The following is a 19604-nucleotide window of genomic DNA, read 5'->3' on the forward strand; positions in this document are numbered from 1 at the left end:
AGCTGGGGCAAGTGGTTCCCAAACCTTAGTGATTAATGAATTTGGGGAAATGTAAAAAAAAAAAAAATGCAGATTCCTTATCACTAGAGATTTTGACTCTAACTCTGGGGTTAGGCCTGACAAATGTGCACTCTAACAAACTCACCGGTGATTTTCATTCTGACACAGGTGGTCAATGGACTACATTTTGGGAACAGACTCTTCAACTCTCTTGCTGGCTGCCATGCCTGGAGATGTAATGACAGGTGGCAGCTGGGGGACACTGTGGGATTAGATGATTTGGGGCAGGTTGGAGGAAGGATTCAGTTGTATTTGGTCAGATGGATTTCCAACATTCAGATTCAAAGAAGAGATTAAAGTCCAAAGCCTACTTCAAGTCCTCAAAGGCCCTCTACACACAAGGATTTCTCATTTCCTTCTTAGACAGACTCCACTATTCCCAAAAGGGGTATTAAACATAAAACAGGTAATTTCTCAAGCTCAAAGGAAAATGCTATGAGTAATCAGCAGAATTCTTTGGCTTTCAGTAAGAACAAGAAAACTACAAACCAATAAGAATGAACGCCATGGCTATAACAAAAGTGAGAAAGTATCCTCTCAAGGGTTCATTGTTTTTCCCATATCCCTTTGCAAAGAACTGCAGGGCTTTGTAGATGTTGTCCTTGCACAGAGCCTAATGGAAAAGAAGAGGAGAAATTCGTCATTTTTATCTATGCACAGTCATTCTCCCTGGGTGATTCAAACAAGAAGATCTGGGAAAAGACGAAGTGATACACAATATGAGGCACAAGTTAACACTGCAGTTTATCATTCTTTATATTATTTGAATCGATCTTGACTATGTGGCAGACATAGCATTTGAGCCAGATGCAAACATTAAACTGTTTCAGAAAATGATGGAAAATGATTGCCAGTGAGAATGGATATTTCCACTTGATCCATGTTCAGTGGCAACAGCAGGAGGGAAAACACATGCTCTGGTGTCTGTTGTCACCTGGAACACTTTGGGTGCGCTGACAAGGGAGGCCAGGGCCGAGGAGAGTGTCGCCGAAAAGATGCCAGCAGTGATGAGGGGGCCAAACCCTGACACCATGCTCATGACCTTGAGGAGAGAGGGCCAAGTAAGGAGTCTCATCCAACAGAATAAAAAAAAAAAAAATAAGCCAAATTTTTATGCACATACTTCCCTTTCTACTTTTTGAGATTTGAAATCTCTTTTAAAAGTTAATTGCTTCTAATCAGATTTTTTTCTCCCCGGCTTCATTCTCAAGCTCTTAATAGTTGTTTTTTTTTTTTTTTTTTTTTTTCAAAATAGGAATGGCCTTGTTGGTGTTGGTATTGTTTTTTACAAAAATAATAAATGCTCAACCCAGTACATCTAGAAGAAATTGGGAAGAGTAAACAAGGAAATGATTACTTGGTAACAATTTCTCCCCTCTGTCCTTTCCGGGAATCTTGTTTCTTGGACCATGAGAAATTCCATCCAACAGAAAGTGGTACTTTAATAAGGTTTGGGGAGGGAGCCAGCTGTTTACCAGTCTTTTCAAGGCATTAGCCTTTCTTGCTCTTCCTGCACATAGAAGCTTTTCAAACCTTTGCTTTTTCTGCACTCGTTAAACGTAATTTTGGATCTGAGACCTGATGAGATTCTATCAATTGAAGTCATATTTTGGAATAATGACTTCAGCTGAGTTAATTTCTCTTTGTTGGTTGTTAAAATAGATGAATGAAGCCTTCATGACAAATTTGCTTCTCCCTCTGCTCACCAATCATTCAGACAAATTAATACATTACAAGTTCTACAGTTTTCCCAACTTCCCTTGTTCCTCCCACCTCGTTTACCTTCCCCCACCACCACTCACAATTTCCCTCTTGGCCTTGTCCTCTATGCACTCCAGGACCACCACAGAGGCGTTTCCTAAGCTGAGGCCCAAGCATGAAATGCATTGCAAGTGCTCACTAATCGAAGCCTCTCCATCTCCCCACCAAGAAATCTTGTACAATTGATTGGAAGATACATAATGGCGAGTGGTAATCTCCCTGGTGATGCAATTCACACAAGTGCCTGTTCTCTCCTCACCACAGTGAGTGTAACCACATAATTAATGCCTATGTGATTCCCTTCCTTCCCACACAGATTTTTCCTTGCTGAATTCGAATCAGTCAATAACTAATCTGTTGCAGAGTCAGAAGTTTCATTATACATGGTGTCCTTAAAATGAAACCAATAGAAAATAAACATTATTATTATTTTTTTTTTTGAAGTTCGAACCTGGAAATTGTTCATCAGCCCATATTGACATGGTTCATGCCGACATCTTGAGAAATCGTAGCCTAACCCACAGGCTGCTGAACCATTGCAATTCATCCCAGAAATGATGGTGTCATTCATGCTTCCAGTGGCATCTCTGACCACACAGGCCCCTGAGAAAACAACCATGGCTTGTCATTTCTTTATAGGAAGGGTTCTGTTCCCTTAAGGTTTTTCTTCTGAAAACATACATAGTTTACCTTGACTTTGAACAGGTCCATTGCCTGTCTTGTCTTCACTGTCAATGCTTCCTCTGACATGTGACCAGGAAGTCCCATCCTCTGAGACCTGGGAGCAACCCCTGTCTTTAAGAGGCTGCCACTTTCCTGACTTGGATAGTTTTAAGTTTTAGTTTTTTTGCCCTGCCTCTGTAAGACACTTGGGCTTGAGACTCTGTTACTTTCTGAAGTGCACACAACAGTGCTTTGCACATAATATGTTTTCAATTCAAATTTCTAGGTTAGTCCTACTGTTTTTCAAATGGAAGGATTGATTTCCTCATCTGTGAGACAACTGAGGGAGGACATTATTGATTTCTAGTAATTAAGAGAACTAAGTCCTTATTTTCAACTAATGATACCCCTTGCATAATTTTTTGCCCAGCTCTAATTTTACTTTATATATAATTTTAATGGTTTGGAGTTCCCATCATGGCGCAGCAGAAATGAATCCAACTAGGAACCATGAGGTTGCTGGTTCGATCCCTGGCCTCACTCAGTGGTTTAAGGATCCATTGTTGCCGTGAGCTATGATGTAGGTCACAGAAGCAGCTTGTATCTGGCGTTGCTGTGGCTGTGGCATAGGCAGGCAGCTGTAGCTCTGATTCGACCCCTAGTCTGGGAATTTCCGTATGCCGCAGGTTCGGCCCTAAAAAGACAAAATAATAATAATAGTAATTTTAATGGTTTAAATAATACAGAAAATATTTTGGAACAAAATATTTAGATTTCTTAGGTAATGTTCATAGTCAAATAATATTCTATCAAATATTTATTTCAGTTTATTCCATTATTTTTATACATTTGGGTATTTCTGTTATTTTTCTATTATAAACATGTCTATGAACATCTTTGTGCATAAAATTTTTCTTCTGTAATTCAATGTATTTCTCTAGGATAGACTTCCAGAAATGGACTTAGGAACTTTTCAAAGATCCTCAATATATATTTTAATCACTGACTTTTCTTACAAATTTTTCTAACTTTGCCACTATGTGTTTGATAGGATTATTGAAAGGTATGAATATAGGCCTGAAATATACATAAAAATTTCTGAACTACCTGAAAGATAAATACAAACTAAATGCTAGTCAATGAAACTGTTCGTTTCGCTTTTCAACCTCCAGCCAGGGTGAGTTCTCATTCCTTGCTAATTATTTTGAGAGGTCTCACTGACAAGTACTAATGGGAGCCCTCAATTTTAGACATGGAATTTGTACCCCGAATCTGGGAAAGACGTAAAAATTGTAGAATTTTCTAGTTGAAAGAGCCATGTAAAATAATCAGTGCAGGAGTCCTTTTTACATAGCCCTGCCAACCTCTACTTAAACACTTAAAATTATGGATATTGGTTACCAAGCAAAACCATGCATTTCAGATTTTACCTTTTTGCATTGCCCATTTATGTTGAGCTGGCTTTTTAAAATCATGTGTTTTAACTTCTGCATAAGTAGAATTCCCCAAATTCCTATGAAACCAAGCCCTGAGCCATGTCATTTTCACTAATGCCAAGCCATGGACTCCCACGACTATCCTTCTCCTATCCTGGGAAAAGTACAGAAACACAGATTTTTCTGCCCATCAAAGGCAAAAAAAAGAAGAATCTCTGAAGTCAGGTCTATACCTTTCATTCCTTCCTTTTTACTTTGTGTGAGAAAGAAAGAGCATTTGGGAAATGTAGCTTTAGGTGATTTCATTGTCATTTTAAAATGTGTCAATTTCCTAAAGCATTGGAATACAATTTCTTTCCGTGTAACTAAACTTGGAAATGTCACAACAATATAGTTAACAACATTATCCAGTTTCCTGAAATAAGAGGCAGTAAGAGAAGCAAGAATCTAAGTTATTTGTTTTGCTCTTTTCTAAGTAATCCAACTCAACATGTATGCTTTTTCTCAATTTCCCTTATATTAAGAAGAGGACAACTAGGATATGCCCTTTTAAATGGTCATCTGGACTTCCATGGTGGTTTAGCCTAGAGCTGTATTCCTGAGCGTGCACAGAAAAGCTTTCTTCTCTGAATGTTCCACATTGCTTCCTCTCCAGTAATGGCATAAGTTTGAGATGACCCCTAACCAGGAGGAGGTGTGGCTGCAGGCAGCAGGTGGAACAAAAGTCAGCTTAAGAACTGCAGGCAAATCCACATATTTTCTGCTCACTGAGCAGTGTGGGGGCTGGCCACCCACACTGCTGGCAGCTGGGTCTAGTTCTGATTGCCTGCCAATTGGTGACAGTAACATTTCCATATTAGGGACAGCAGTGGAAAGAGGAGACACAGTCATCCATTCTATATCGTTCATACTTTCCTAAGACTATTGTCTTGTTGTTTTGGGGTTTTGTTGTTGTTGTTGTTGCTGTTGTTGTTTGAGGCTTCTTTTACTCTCTTCCTCACCTGCCTCCTAAGGGCAAGGGAGCTGGATGCTAGAAATGGTAGATTCTTGGGCAGTGGAATTATCACCTAGAGCAGCAGAATGGAATCTTTTTATGTTCAGGTCTACCTTACTCCTGACCCAGAGACACCTAGGTTACAGTTTAGTTGCATTCAAACCACTAGAGCATCCAAGAAGGGAATTCAAATTGTTGCATATTAAAATTTTTTCTACATGTATTCCTTGGAGACCCCACTGGATGTGAAAAAACATTTGGACCCCTTGTGATTCTGGCATTCTGACACCAGAGACACATAACTTACCTACACAAATAGCAACTCCTATGTAGGCAACAGTAGTGATGAAGATGGCCAGCATCGTCCCTTTGGGGATGGCGTCTTGGGGATCCTTTGAAAAAATTGTAAATGAGGAATGAGCAGACTGCATGGAATAAGAAACAGATGTCACTTGGAGTTATTTCTGTATTTTCAAAATTTTAGGTTACCCTTCCTGAGGCAAGTTCTAAAAAAAAAAAAATCAAGCAAATGGCAAAGTGGTGAGCTCTAGTTAGGTGTTTAGAGTGAGTAAAGAACTCTGTAGAACTTTGTGCTGAACAGAGGTGATCTCTCGCTACCTAGGAGGGAATATTTATACAAAAGGAGACAATTATTTCACCCCCTAATGCCCCTCCCTTCCCTTTATCTCCTGTGAATTTTTAAAAATTCTTATTGGAGTATAGTTGACTTATGGTCTCAAGTGAATTTCATGCAGATGTGTCAAACCCAAAGTATTAGGGGAGACATACAAACATACCTGACACATTGATAATATCTCTGCATGTATTGGTTTTATGCTAAGCTCAGGCTTGCTTTTTTTTAAAAAATCATTTTTGACTGAGCAAAAAGGATGATCTGCTACATTCTCCAATCCCCCAAATTTCCCATTTGGAATTCTAGTTCAGGAATAACTGCAATGGGAGATATTTAATTTCCATAAGCAGGCATAAAGAAAGAAGCAAATTTAAGCTTATACCAGAAAATGGGCTTTTCTCTTGCTCATAAATGTATATAAATTCACCAAGCTGAGCTCACATCATATACAATATACCATTTTATATGCTATTTGGGGGGCTAAATCATAGCATAATCAATTTTCAAGCAGCATAACTTCTAAATAATTGAATTCAACTTAACAGGGGTTATTACATAGAGATTTCAATGTATTCGTTGCTTATGAAAGACAATGCTGCCATATAGTAGGAGTCAATAAATACTGAATGGAGGAAAAAACAATTTCAGGAGGCATCAGTTCCCCCCCTCCCTCAGAGGACATTAAACTCATCAGAACAAGTGAGCAATCAATGCAGTCAAACAAAGCCTGAGTTTTGTGTTTTGTTAACTTAAACCTGCTGATCAAATTCATCAGAACTATCAACTCATGGTGAATGGGGACTCAACCTGACATCTGGAAATATCAACTAAACCAAGCAAACCTGCCCTGCCCCCCCCCCAAGGGGAATGACCCAGCCCTATGCAGCCACTCTGTATTCACACATTCCTTCCCACTCTTGAAGGAATATCTGTGCACAGGATTTGTTTTGATACAGATGTACCCAGCCTCTTCATTCCAGACTACTATCTCCAACAGAGAATGTGGCAAGTGTGTGCAACTGAGTAGCACATAGAAGAAAGAGAAGTCTACATAGCTGAAGTGGACGCCCTCAGTCTCCATCCATGGTATGTTTCAAATTTTATTTTATTGATTAAGGATTTCTTGGGATCTGAGTGAAATGTGAAGAATTGGTGTTAAATGGGAAGAAAGGAAAAGATGTATGAAGATTTACAGTAGTCTTCTACCTAAAACACAAAAACTTAGTTTTTATTTAGAACTGTTTGCTACAAGCTTTTAATTTACTTATTTGGGACTTACATGAGGTTCAGACTTGACCTGATGTAAATCAACATGCCAGTATCCTAACATCTGGTCATATACTCACATTGTTTTCTCTGGATACCTTTCCCTAGACAGGGCTCAAGGCTTAAGACAGATTGTTAGTTTTCACTCTAAATGTTGATTTCCATCCCTCAAGCAGTAATCCCAAATCTCACCTTTTATCATCTTTCCTCGTTAAGTATTTATTTTCCTTATGACAGAGTACAAGCAGTCTATTAGGTTGCTGCTTTTTGAGTGTCAACCACATTCTAATCTTACATCTCAGATAGTGCATCTAAACTCTCCTATTTGACCTGAGCACCTCCCAAATCTTGTCCCAGGCATATATTTATAGGCTGTCAAGAGCCACCTTGAGAAGGATTCTGAGGCTGCGAGCAGAGGCAGCATCTTGCATATCCCCAAAGTGTGTAAACTTTGCTAAGTTGAACTGAATCTATTATGTTCTAGTTTCACTCTCGGAAATATTATCAACATGTCCTGAAGTTTCCTTGCCACTTCCCAACATGCAGTCACCTTTCAGTCCTTATCATGCTTGACCACTCTGGCTTTCCATCATGTCAATGATTACTTCTCAGAGCACTCTCCTCTCAACTTGTATGACCCCACTCTTTTCTCTTGGGTTCGCCTACCTCTTAGTTCTTTCTTTTTCTTCTTCGTGAACTCCATTTACACCATTTATACTTTCAATGTCCTCTGTGTGCTACTTTGGTCCTCCTCCCTCCTCCTTCTTGCTCAAATCAGGACAAGCTCCTCCACGCCAGCTCCTAGTCCTCACCTACTTCCTCTTCAGAGCTCAGACTCCTAAATGTAGCAACCCACTAGACATCTCCCCCAAGATGTCCTTCTGCCCTTTTGACCCCAGTGCCCAAATGGGAGCTTCTGTTCACCATGGAATCAATTCGGTCAGCTGAAGCCAGCATTAAAAGGATAGAATAGAATAGAACTCATGTGAAAATATCAGAAGATACAATTTGTAAGAAGTGAAGAACTGTCTGTACAAAATTTCTGTATGTGGTCACTTGACCATCATGTGTAATGTTTCCCTTACTGCAGATCATAGTGAAAAAGCGTGCTTTCCATTTCTTCTTCTTGCTCTTAACAAAGCTGGCCCCTTTGATCCATTTTCCCTGCCATGGCCTTAATTCAAGCTCATGTAGTTTCTTGTCCAGACTACTGAAATCTCCTCTAACTGATCTTTCTGCCTCTGGGTCTCCCTACCTATCACTGCTCTTTGACCCCTTATTCCATCCCTCACAAGCTGCTAGCAAGCTCTCTTTAAAACATGTATCTAATCATGGTACTCTCTGTCCTAACTTTCTTAGTGTCTCTAGCTAGATGTAGGACAATACCCAAACTCCATTGCTCACAGTTTAAAGGATCTCAGAGTCTTACATAGTAGTATATAGTAGTCTGTGTGCTAAAAGATAAGTTTAATTGTAAAATCACCAAAGGCTTTTTACACAGAAATAATTCACCTTTTTTACAACAATACAATGACCACATGTGCTCTGAAAATCATGATAGAACATTTTTACATGTAAACTCATTTTCTTTGCATGTAAACTCAAAATCAGGGATTTCTCCTTCAGACTGATAGATAAAGAATAAAATTCTCTACTGATATAGCAACCTAGCAACCTTAAATAAGTTACCACTTATCTTGTGAGAAAGTAATTTTAAGCCTTGCCTTTTTAGATTGGGATATCCTCTGGTTCTTTGCTTACTCCAAGAGTGCTTAGGACACATAGAAGATCTGTTTATTCATACATTGATGGAAAGATTTTACTTGCATATACTACTCCATGCATAAAATTATTTCCATTAACAACATTTTTCTCTGGGCCTTTTTGCAGTCCATGTCGTCTGTTCCAAATATCCCTCCTTTCTTTGTCCTTTTGATGAACTCCTCTTCATCCCTTCAAATCTGGATTGAGATTTTCCTCTGAAAGTCTTCCCTTACTTCTCTGGGGACAGGCAATTACTCTTTCATCTTTCCTTTGCACATGACTCTGTTTCTGTTTCTGATGACTCTTGTAGAGTTAGTCTGTCTCTCTCTTAGACCCTGAGCTCCTTGAGAGAATGATCAAGGTCTTCTTTGCTTTTCCAATACATGGTCTAAGTAGTAAGTGTTGGCTGAGCTGAACTGCCTACTAAATATCTAATAGTAAAAAATTATTTCTGTAGTTCCCATCATGGCACAGCAGAAACAAGTCTCACTAGGAACCATGAGGTTGCGAGTTTGATCCCTGGCCTTGCTCAGTGGGTTGGGGATCCATCATTGCTGGATGTAGGTTGTGTAGTGGTGTAGGTTGCAGTCTGCAGACATAGCTGGGATCTGATGTGGCTGAGGCTGTGGCTATGGCTGTGGCTGTGGCCCGCAGCTGTAACTCCGATTTGACCCCTAGCCTTGGAACCTCCATATGCCACAGGTGTGGCCCTAAAAGCAAAAAAAAAAAAAAAAAAAAAAAAAAAAAAAAAAAAAAAATTATTTCTATGGAGTCTAAAGAAAGCACAATATTCTTTAATTTAAATGTGGTCTTATAGGTTATAGAAATTTAAGTCAGTGAACTCTGATACTTTTCCAAATCTGAGAAAATAGAGGCTCAATGTTCATAGCTAAAGTTTGCCAAGCAGTACCACTTACTACTTGAATCATTTTGAACATGTTACTTAATTTTCGTGAGCCTGGGCATACTCTTTTTTATGCCATATCTCTGCTCAAGAATTTACCATGGCACCGTGGTCCTTAATATAACAATTCTAAATACCTTTATTCATTCACTCAATAAATATTTACAGAAGCCTTGCTAGCACCAAGGACACAGCAGTGAACAAAACCAAAAGCAAAGTCCCCACTTTCATGGAGTTCTATTCCAAGGGCAAGCATCGCTCCTTCAGGTCCCTCTAGTAGCCTTTCTCCTTACCATATAAGGTTATCCAGCCTGTGATGGCTTCTCCAGTTGAACCATGAAAGACCCCTTACTGATTCCACAGTTTTCCCATTCCTGTCTGTTCTTTTGTCTTCTCTGCCTGGAACACCCTTCCATTTCCTGACCATTTATCAGTATACAACCTTTGCTTTTAGTTACTTTGCTCAGAAGTTATTTCCTCAAGAAAATCATCCCTAATATAATTATTTCTTCATTATTTTTATTTCATAATCCACTTAGTCAATGCATACAGTTTTTTATGCATTTTTATGCATATCTTCTGATGGCTCTTAAAAGTATTTCTTGTCTTCCAAAGTTGATTATAAATTTATTGAGATAAAACCCATGTCTTCTACTTTTTTTCATGTGCAGTAGAGACAGTTGTCCTCTAATATCCATTCTCACTTTCTTTCTTTTAATACTAGAAACTTCTTAAAATTTTGTCTGAGTACAGGGCTGTCCAGCTAGAGATTACATTTCCCAGTCTTCTTTGCAACTTGGTAAGGTCACAGAGACTAAATCCTGTCAGTGGAATGTCAGCAGAAGTGATACATGCAAGATCCGGGGATTGATTGCCCTCTTCTTCCTTATCCCCCTTCCTGTAGACTGGAATGTGATCTTGGAAATGATCAGCCATCTTGGACTTTGCAGATGAGGGCAAATCCCAAGGGAATGCTAACACAAGAGAGGTCATCTGGAGTTCTGGGCTACCTTTTGGAACAGACCTTTCTTATTCCAGTGAATGGCCTATGACCATGAATATTTATGCACTAAGAAAACAAACTTCTGTCTTATTTAGGTCACTGTTACAGGCCTTTTATAAAACATTCAAACCTACATCCTAACTAATACAATGGTCCTTACAGTATTTGACATAGAATGTGGTGACTGGAGGGCTAAATAAATTCCTATTAAATGAGTGAATGTATCTCTGAATTCAATGGCATAGGAATTCAATAGTAAAGTGATTTGATTTTATTTTTGTTTTTTTCTTAAGTATTCTGTGCTCTTTTCCATTATGTGTTTAAAAGAGAAAGGTGGTTCTTATTATTTTCCATTGAACTGTGTTCATTTTATTGGAAATATGACACACTGTCAATATACTCTGTCCTTCTGATATCACTGGATAAGACTTTTGGAAGAACTATCTGGAATAGGATTGTTTGGCAGCAAATTCTGTCGTTAAAAGATAGGACTTTAAAATAATTAGGATGGAGTTTCTGTTGTTTAAATAACTAGGATGGCTCAGTGGTAAACTGACTAGTATACATGAAAACACGGGTTCAATCCCTGGCCTCACTCAGTGGGTTAAGGATCCAATGTTGCCAAGAGCTGTGGAGTAGGTCACAGATGTGGCTTAGATCTGGCGTTGCTGTGGCATAGGCCTACAGATACAGTTCTAATTCAACTCCTAGCCTGGGAACTTCCATATGCCACAGGTGCAGCTGTTTAAAAAAAAAAAAAAAAAACTAGGAAAACTTGCAAAAATCTTAGTGTTGAGATCTATAGAGAAACATGGTCGCTGTTGCTGCCTATAGCTCCTTGTCTTGCCCAACTGCACCATTACCTTCCAGAACTGCAAAGCAGAGAAAACAACATACCTCTAAATCTCCTGAGATATTGGCACCAGCTAGAATCCCAGTTGCTGCTGGGAAAAAAATGGCAAAGACGGAGAAGAAGCCTTCACCCTTTGTGAAACTTGGCCCAAAGTTTTCTGCAAATATTGATGCTGCAACACAAATAATGAGGAAACTGTCATGCAAACTTTCTTCATAGGTGGGAGATAAAATTACTTTTGGCTTCCATCCATAGCCCTAAATGCAATGTGGAAGCTCCCAGACCAATGATCAAACATGCACCACAGCAGTAGTGACCTGGGGCCCTGCAGTGACAACATGAGAACTCCTGATGACAGCTTAACCTTCTGTGCCACAAGGGAACTCCTTGTGTTGGTATACTTTTGACAAAACTCATGTTAATATTTCCAGGAGTCAAAATATGTGTCACAAGGTTTTAGATCTCTAGGACATACTCTGAAAAATCAATAATTTTCATGCCAACAGAAACCCACTCTCTGACTTCTTTGAATCTAGAAGATTGAAAAAGACGTAAATGGAAAATTCTCTCATGACCATAATGGCATACTCACAAATATACTACACCATTGCCCTACACACATACAATTACATTCTCACACACACACACATATATATACACCTTAATCAACAAACTGCTTTTCTATGCTTTTCTTAATTGTAGGAAATCCATAGGTAAGGCTATCTTATATTTTTGTTACTAATATTCTAATCTCTCTGCCCCTAGAGAATGGGACTTAGATTCTAATGCCAAATTCTTATTTTAGGAAAAGATAGATAGATAGATAGATAGATAGATAGATAGATAGATAGATAGATAGGTGTAGATATAGTGAGGACGTTTGCTCATAAAATAATAATATCCCACATATTGTCACCAAATTACTTAAATGAAAAAGGAGCAATCTAGAAGAAAAACAAAGGAAAAGGAAGAAAGAAAAGGAAGGAAGAAAAATATGAACAAAAGAATTTAGCGTGATGCAAAAATAAGGAAAGAAAATTGAAACATCATAAAAATTACATCAGGGACTGGAAGGGAAAAAAATCAGAAGGAAAAAGATGTTAACTTGCAAAGCCAACAAGGCAGTCTTTACAAAGAAAGAGAATCAGGAAGAAAGAAGTGATGTGATGTAAATAAGAAACAAATACTGACAATTGAGTAAATAATGAAGGAAAATATTCAGCAGTGGGTTGTTGAATAGGCTAGAGTGGAAAGATAGGAAAGAGTAGATAGGCAGACTAGAACAGAAAAGAGAAGTCAAGTTTAATGCTCAGTGTCATGCTATTATCACAGGATGCTATATTAATAACCCCTACAATCGTTCATGCCTGAAAACCTGACAGTGATGTTCAACTAGGTAATTCTATAAGAAAGCAAGGTGCAAAAATGTCTAGCAGAAAGAAAACATGACTATGTTTGACTTTGGTGCTCTTGGTAGTTGGACATATTGTCTGAGCTATGTTCTCTTTCATGCGTACACCTTCTACTTCTACTACTTGACAGAGACAACAATGCGTCCAGCACTTTGAGGTTTTCAAAGCACTTTAACATCTGCTAACTTATTTGCTTTGCAAAATCCCCTGAGAAAGTTATTTTTATCACCCCCACCTTGGCAGGAAAATTTGAGACACAGCCATGTTAGGTGACTCATCTAGCTGGTGAGCAGCAGGGTTGAGACTCACTCTGACTCTCCTGACTTAACCCCAGGCTCTTACCTGGGTCATACTGGGACTTCACTGGCTGGGGCCAAAGTCATGGGGATGGGGATGGGGGAGGGCAATGGAAAACCATTTATTGCAAAGCAAGTTATTTGTCATTATGTACCTTGATAATTTTTTTTTTTTTTTGGTCTTTTTGTCCTTTTAGGGCCGCACCCGCAGCATATGGATGTTTCCAGGCTAGGGGTCTAATCAGAGCTGTAGCCACTGGCCTACGCCACAGCCACAGCAATGCGGGATCCGAGCTGTGTCTGCAGCCTACACCACAGCTCATGGCAACACCAGATCCTTAACCCACTGAGCGAGGCCAAGGATCAAACCTGCAACCTCGTGGTTCCTAGTCGGATGCGTTAACCACTGAGCCACGAAGGGAACTCCATACCTTGATAATTAAAGAAACCTCTGGACTTTTTCTCACTGTTGGATGGAATGACAGTTCCAATGAAGAAGTTTGCAATAGCAATGAGAAGAATGACCAGAAGAATCACTTGAGCCTGGAAAGGCAAAGCAACAGGAGGTCAAATTAGATCTATTTAGTGACTTTTTACATAATTATAAAAGTTATAAGTGCCCACTAAGAAAGACCCTGTCTGATAATTCCACTTAAGACTCTACTCTCCAGAGTAAGTAATAAGTGTGTCCTTAAAAAATGGTGTCTTAATAAGCCTTATTTGACCTGAATGTAGATGTTATGCTTTCAATGGGTGCATGTGCTTGGGCACTTGAAGGTGATATTTCAAGAGCATTCTAAGGAACAAGTAGGAAGCCTACTGCAGTGTTCTTAAGAATGTAAATGGGGCCAAAAGATTTAACACTAATAGAAGCTGATTTCTTTCCTAGGCAGGGCACCCATGGATTCCTCCCCTCCCAGTACTAACTGCAGGGGTATGAGAACACAGCATGATTCATAGAATTCTCACGACACCTAGTGCCATTGATACTAGCATGTGTCCAGCGCAAGCAGTCTGCAAGGCTGACCAGCCCAATCACTGTTCTCTAGTCCCTTTGACATTTTGGTATGTTTACCCACTTGGCATTCCCCTGTGCCATTCCCTCTGCTGGAAATGCATTTCTCCCTACATTTTGCAAAATTATTTCTTTCTTTTCATCCATTATATATTATTAGTTACCTCCTCAGAGAGGCCTTTCTTGACCACTGAATCTAAATCATAACAGCTAATATTCATGGAGGGCTTACAATATAACAGATGCAGATGTAGCTTTACCAATGTTTTTTTCAGGTAAATAATACCACCATCAACTGTAAGAAGTAGGTAATACTGCTATAATCATTATAACAATAAAGAAACTGAGGCACAGAGAGGTTAAGTAATTTACTAAAGTTTGTATAGATATAAACCACATCCAAATTCAGGCAGTCTAACTACAGAGCTGGAGCTCTAAATTCTACCCTCTACTGTCATGGAACTGCATTGCCTCCCTCAGGGAATAATCTAACGTATGTTCCCCCATTATGTTCAATCACAGAGCCCTGTTTATTTCCTTTACAGCACTTCACATTTACCATTCTATATTTACTTGTTTATCTACTTGTTTATTACTCATATCCCCATAGACCATATGCTCAACTGCAGCCTGAATTGTGCCTGTGTGTCTGTGTGGGTCACAACTGAATATCCAGTGCCTAGCAGAATGCCCAGCACTTCGTCACTAATAAGCACTTTGTCAATTTCTGTATAGTGTATGAATACATAATGCACACATAAATGCCATGTAGGTACATTCCTGTTGCCTCATGGAAGTGGGAGGATCTGGCCATCTTTCCATTTCTGGTGACCACCCAAGGTCTAGTTATTGTACCTCCAAGACATATAGGAACAAAGAAGTTTCCATTGTCCGAGTCACTGTAGAGTTACAAAGCAAGCAAAAGTCATGCTCCCCATCTTTCAGAAATTTACTAACTGGTTTACTAATAGTTAACTCCAGATATTCTCTAGTTCCAGGGCCTCAGATGCCCTCAAATTTTGGCTGAATTACTAGGTTTCAGAGAAGAATGATAGCTTCTGCTTCTGTTATCTTCTCATAACACACTTGTAATTTCTAGTGGGCTTCAGCACTCACGGCAAGCTTGGAAACAGATACCTGGAATATGATTAAAAGACACAGGCTTCCAGTATGTACCATTGCTATGATCATAATGCATCTGTGCATGAAGGGGGCGGCAATCATGTGTCTATGTGACTATAGTATAAAGAAGAACCAAGCACAGGCCTGATCACATGAGCTATGAGTTATGACTGCCTGGATTTAGTGCTTGGAGGGCTTGGTGTTACACTGAGTGCTAACCTGACTGCTTTTACTACAGAAAGTAATAACAACAATTCTTTTGGAATATGGGGTTCCTTCTATTCCTGCAATTTGTTCAAGAAACTGACCAGCAGTTGTTGATAACATCATTTTGAGATATTCACCTTCGCTTCCCATTCCATTCCAGCTACTGAAATTCCTAAAAGAATCACCACTGTGATGGAGCCTATTATCCGGATGTCATTGGTTGGATCCACCATCATCGAATCACTCTCCTGGAGCAAAAAAAAAAAAAAAAAAAAGTATATATATATATATATATATATATATATCAAAATGGTTAGAGATGGAGATTTTTTTTTTTTTGGCCTGTATGTCTTATGTGGCATTTAATAGTAAGAAGAAATATACACTAATATCTGGGGCTACACAGGAAAATAAAATAATGAAATGCTCATAAATTTGAGAAGATAAAGAATCTAATGTTATTTTTTCCCTATAATAATAGGCCTTTTATAGCCAAAGTTAGGAGTTAGAAATTTTAGAGAATCATTCTAATCACAGCTTTTGAAGCTATTGTAGCACGAAGTAAAAGTATGCATACATACACGTATCATGTTTTATTTCAGAAGAAAGACTAATTATTTTTGTGTCAAGAGGAATCCTAGAGGAGTAAAAATGATGAGTGGCTACTATTGTGAGTATCAGAAAATAAGTGCTATGAGCAATATAATCCACGCATTTATTCATCTAATTTTCAAAGAGAGGTACTGTTACCAGTTGAATTCCGTGTCTGTTATCACTACCATGAAAGGAAGACTAGAAAGAGGTTAGCTCTTATATAGCTAATTAGTGTGCTCACATGTATACCATCCAGATGGGGCACCTAAACTAAAAAATGTCTAGTTTCCCGCAGTGAGTTGTTCTAGTGTTTGAAAACCTATAAGCATAATTATAATATTGCTGCTGCTGATAATACCCATTATTTATCTTTTCTTTCATATTTTATATGTACTATATATATTTTTATATTTCATGTACCTGATTTCATTTTATCTATATCACATTTCTATGAAAGACTTCGAACAGTATTATTAGCCCGTATTATAGATTTGAAAAACAAGTTTCAGATGAGCAGAGGTACTGGTCTAAAATCTCTCAGCTGATAAATGTGAGAGCCAGAATTCTGAGCCAGTTCTGATGCCATGCCTAGGCTCCTTCAACTATATTCAGCTTCCATATTCTGCAGAATAAATCTATTTTCTCTCATATTGCCATAATGATATCCCCAAGTGCCTGAAAAAGCAAATTAAACCAAATTATCTTGCTTAGCTGAAGAAAAGCAAAGCTTTTAATTACCTTAAGGAGATCTACCACAGTCTCAGCAAATCCCACCACGTACATAGCAACAGCCACTGCATTGGCAAAGGCAAAGATCAAGCCTATAGACCCACCAAACTCGGGCCCTAAGCTTCTGGAAATAAGGTAGTAAGCCCCACCTGAAATAAGAAATGAATGTGCTTTACATTGAGGATCTGTTAGAGGACTTAGTACATATGACCAAATAATTTTGAATGTCTGAGAACATTTAAATACTAAGTATTCTAATAAAAATATTAAAAATCCTAGTAATTTCAGAAATCTTATATCACCTTAATGAATAACTTAGTCCTTCCTTGTATTCTGTATATAATCTGCAATAGAACTATCCTGACTAAATAAAATCCAATACATGTAGATATTTTTTGTCTTTTTAGGTCCAGCATATGGAGGTTACCAGGCTAGGGGTTGAATAAGAGCTATAGCTGCCAGCCTATGCCACAGCCACAGCAACGGGGGATCCAAGCCGCGTCTGTGACCTACACCACAGCTCCCAGCAACACCGGATCCTTAACCCAGTGAGCAAGACCAGAGATAGAACCCACAACCTCATGGTTACTAGTTGGGTTCATTAACTGCTGGGCCACAACGAGAACTCCAAAATCCAATATATCAAAACCTATAGTTCACAAATGCTGCAAATAAGAATACCCTAAATTCTTTCTTTTAAAAACTTCATTGGAGAGTTTCAATCAATAATATAACTTAAGTACAGTAGGATCCCATTGCCTATCCATTCCAAATACAAGTTTTGCATCCAAAAAAAACACCCCCAATATGCCCATCCATGGGATCCTACTGTACAGCATAGGGAAATGTATGTGATTGGGTCCCTTTGTTGTACAACAGAACATGAAACATTGTAAATCAACTATACTTCAATAATAAAAAAAAAAGAAAAAATAATATATAACTGAAGTAAAATTTCATTTCTGAAATTTCTAGGAACAGGCAGGCCTAGGCAGAAAATGAAGTAGGTTAAGTTTATCATTGTCATTCTAACTTCCTTTCTGGTGTAATTTCTGGTACACATTTATGACATAAAAATGTACCTGTGTAGTGCTATATATTATCCACTTTATAAATCAGACTTAGTTTTTATGGTTTTAGCTCAAGAAGGCATGGTTATTGCCAAATACCCACATGTGCACGGGAGTGGCAAATCGGAAGTAAGGTAGGAATGATTGTTTCTACCTTGGACCCTGAAAAGGAAGTTCTGCACATAGCTGTGTACTTCCGTGCACAGAAAAGACTGAGCCAGAGTGGTTAACTGCCTAGAGAGTACTAAGAGCAGGTTACTGAAGGTAAAAATGACTAAATGTTGAAAGGCCTAGATAACTAGATGATATCACAGACCATAGTGGATTAATGACTTCCCATTCTGAGCTATCTTTAGAGATAGACAGAAGTGGTAGGGGAATGACACTGAACACACATATCTACAACCAAAACTATCTTTCACTGAAATGTTTTTCACTATTTCCTCCACTATATTAACTCCTTTGAGTTAAGAGGATAGCATTATCTCTAAAAATGTAAACTTTCATTTAGGTGGGGCAAATCTCCATTACTTTTTTGTCCTGATTACATTCAGTATCTTAGCAGTCAGTAACTAGGCTTGGTCAAAATGAGAGATAGGTAGAAGCTGTGAGAGGAGCTGGGTTGTGAGTAGGATGGTATTTTAACAGGCTCTGGATAGGAATACCTGGATAAGGTTCCTAGGTAGAAATCCCAGGAGCCAGAATAGGAGGGGGAGGAATAGAAGTTAGAAGAGCAATGATAAGTTTCATCCACACATTTTCTGCCAAGGCCTGCTTGTTACTGGATGATTTGAAAGTAACTCTGTTTATTTGTTTGTTACATTTTTTAAAAGAATGCTTCTCATGCTTGTTGGCCATTGGGAGCATAGTGTTGGGTGAACTCAGAGGGCTCACTGGGTGGGAAGTGGCAGCTGGGGTATTGGAGAAGCTCTCTTCTGAGGGGCCTGAGAGAGCCAGTGGGGCTCATCTAAGGCACAAAGACCCATATATTTCACTGTAACACTCTATACTTTCTTCCAAAACACTGGTCATTCTCTAGAAAATTGTTTAACCCCAGGAAATGGGCTCCAAAAATCTTTCCTGGAGATCTCTTAATTTTAACTGAAAAGTATCATGCCTTGCTGTTGCTTGTTTGTTTTAAGGCTTTGAGGACTAATTATCTATATGCAAAATTTACTTCCAACATTAAAGCAACTCTAGACATCACTACATAACCAAAGCTTATAGTCACACGTAAATGAGTTGGCTTACCTCCTCTTACTACTCCATTTGTGCAAATAGCAGACATAGAAATACCTGTGAGTGTTGTCACGACCACACTCAGGCCAATGATGATGACTCCAAGACCTGAAAAATCCCCCAAGAAAGGTGTTTGGCTCCAGTACTTCAAGAAGAGAAGGTGACAGTCTGAATCTTGACAAGGAAGGGTCAGTCTCCTCATGAAGAACCTGAAATGTTCTAAATGATCCCATTCCATCGAGGTCTAGGAAATTCTAGGAAGCACCTGAAATGTATTAAACTTTAAAACTGAAGCTGTGTCAAAGAGTCATTTTCCAAGAAATGCAAGCAAGAGGCGTGCACTGCTGAAAAATAAAACATTTCCCCAAGGAATCTGAATATCTGGAAACCATGGCCTGCAATGTGCCAGAGAGGACCATTAGAGAAGAGCCCACAGCTGACCAGAGTAAACAAAGACAATACACACAGTACCTTATGTTTCCTTCTGCATCCAGCTCATCCAAATACTTAGCCAGGCTTCAAGAATATGGACCACTTTCTTGTTCCCACCAAAAAGAAATATATAAAAAGTTTTTGCCTACC

At 38.8% G+C, this 19604-nt stretch overlaps 1 protein-coding gene and 1 long non-coding RNA gene across 18 annotated transcripts in view; one reads left to right on the top strand and one right to left on the bottom strand.

The window, feature by feature from the left end:
* The window catches only part of LOC102161909, an 87632-nt gene extending 70801 nt beyond the window's left edge, over positions 1-16831 (top strand). For 5 of the 16 annotated variants that reach the window (XR_002344990.1, XR_002345003.1, XR_002344988.1 and 2 more), the window contains 3 exons: positions 1316-2084; positions 6546-6634; positions 15551-15834. This is a non-coding gene — a long non-coding RNA (uncharacterized LOC102161909). Of the gene's footprint in view, positions 1-1315; positions 2085-6471; positions 6635-13935; positions 14112-15550 lie in introns of all 16 variants that reach the window. The other 11 variants (XR_001302231.2, XR_297968.3, XR_297970.3 and 8 more) reach the window with 9 other exon arrangements.
* Positions 1-19604, bottom strand: part of SLC12A1 (solute carrier family 12 member 1) — an 89764-nt gene that overhangs the window by 50221 nt on the left and 19939 nt on the right. The window contains exons 5-13 of one of the 2 annotated variants that reach the window (XM_005654446.3): positions 19035-19130; positions 16723-16862; positions 15528-15638; positions 13478-13589; positions 11383-11510; positions 5222-5306; positions 2273-2424; positions 995-1102; positions 550-673 (exon numbers count right to left, since the gene is read on the bottom strand). In XM_005654446.3, coding sequence (XP_005654503.1) covers positions 550-673; positions 995-1102; positions 2273-2424; positions 5222-5306; positions 11383-11510; positions 13478-13589; positions 15528-15638; positions 16723-16862; positions 19035-19130 — 1056 coding nt within the window. The remainder of the gene's footprint in view (positions 1-549; positions 674-994; positions 1103-2272; positions 2425-5221; positions 5307-11382; positions 11511-13477; positions 13590-15527; positions 15639-16722; positions 16863-19034; positions 19131-19604) is intronic. The other variant, XM_001926142.7, reaches the window with a different exon arrangement.

This window comes from Sus scrofa, chromosome 1 (genome assembly GCF_000003025.6).
Source record: "Sus scrofa isolate TJ Tabasco breed Duroc chromosome 1, Sscrofa11.1, whole genome shotgun sequence".
In the NCBI taxonomy this organism is placed as follows: Eukaryota; Metazoa; Chordata; class Mammalia; order Artiodactyla; family Suidae; genus Sus; species Sus scrofa.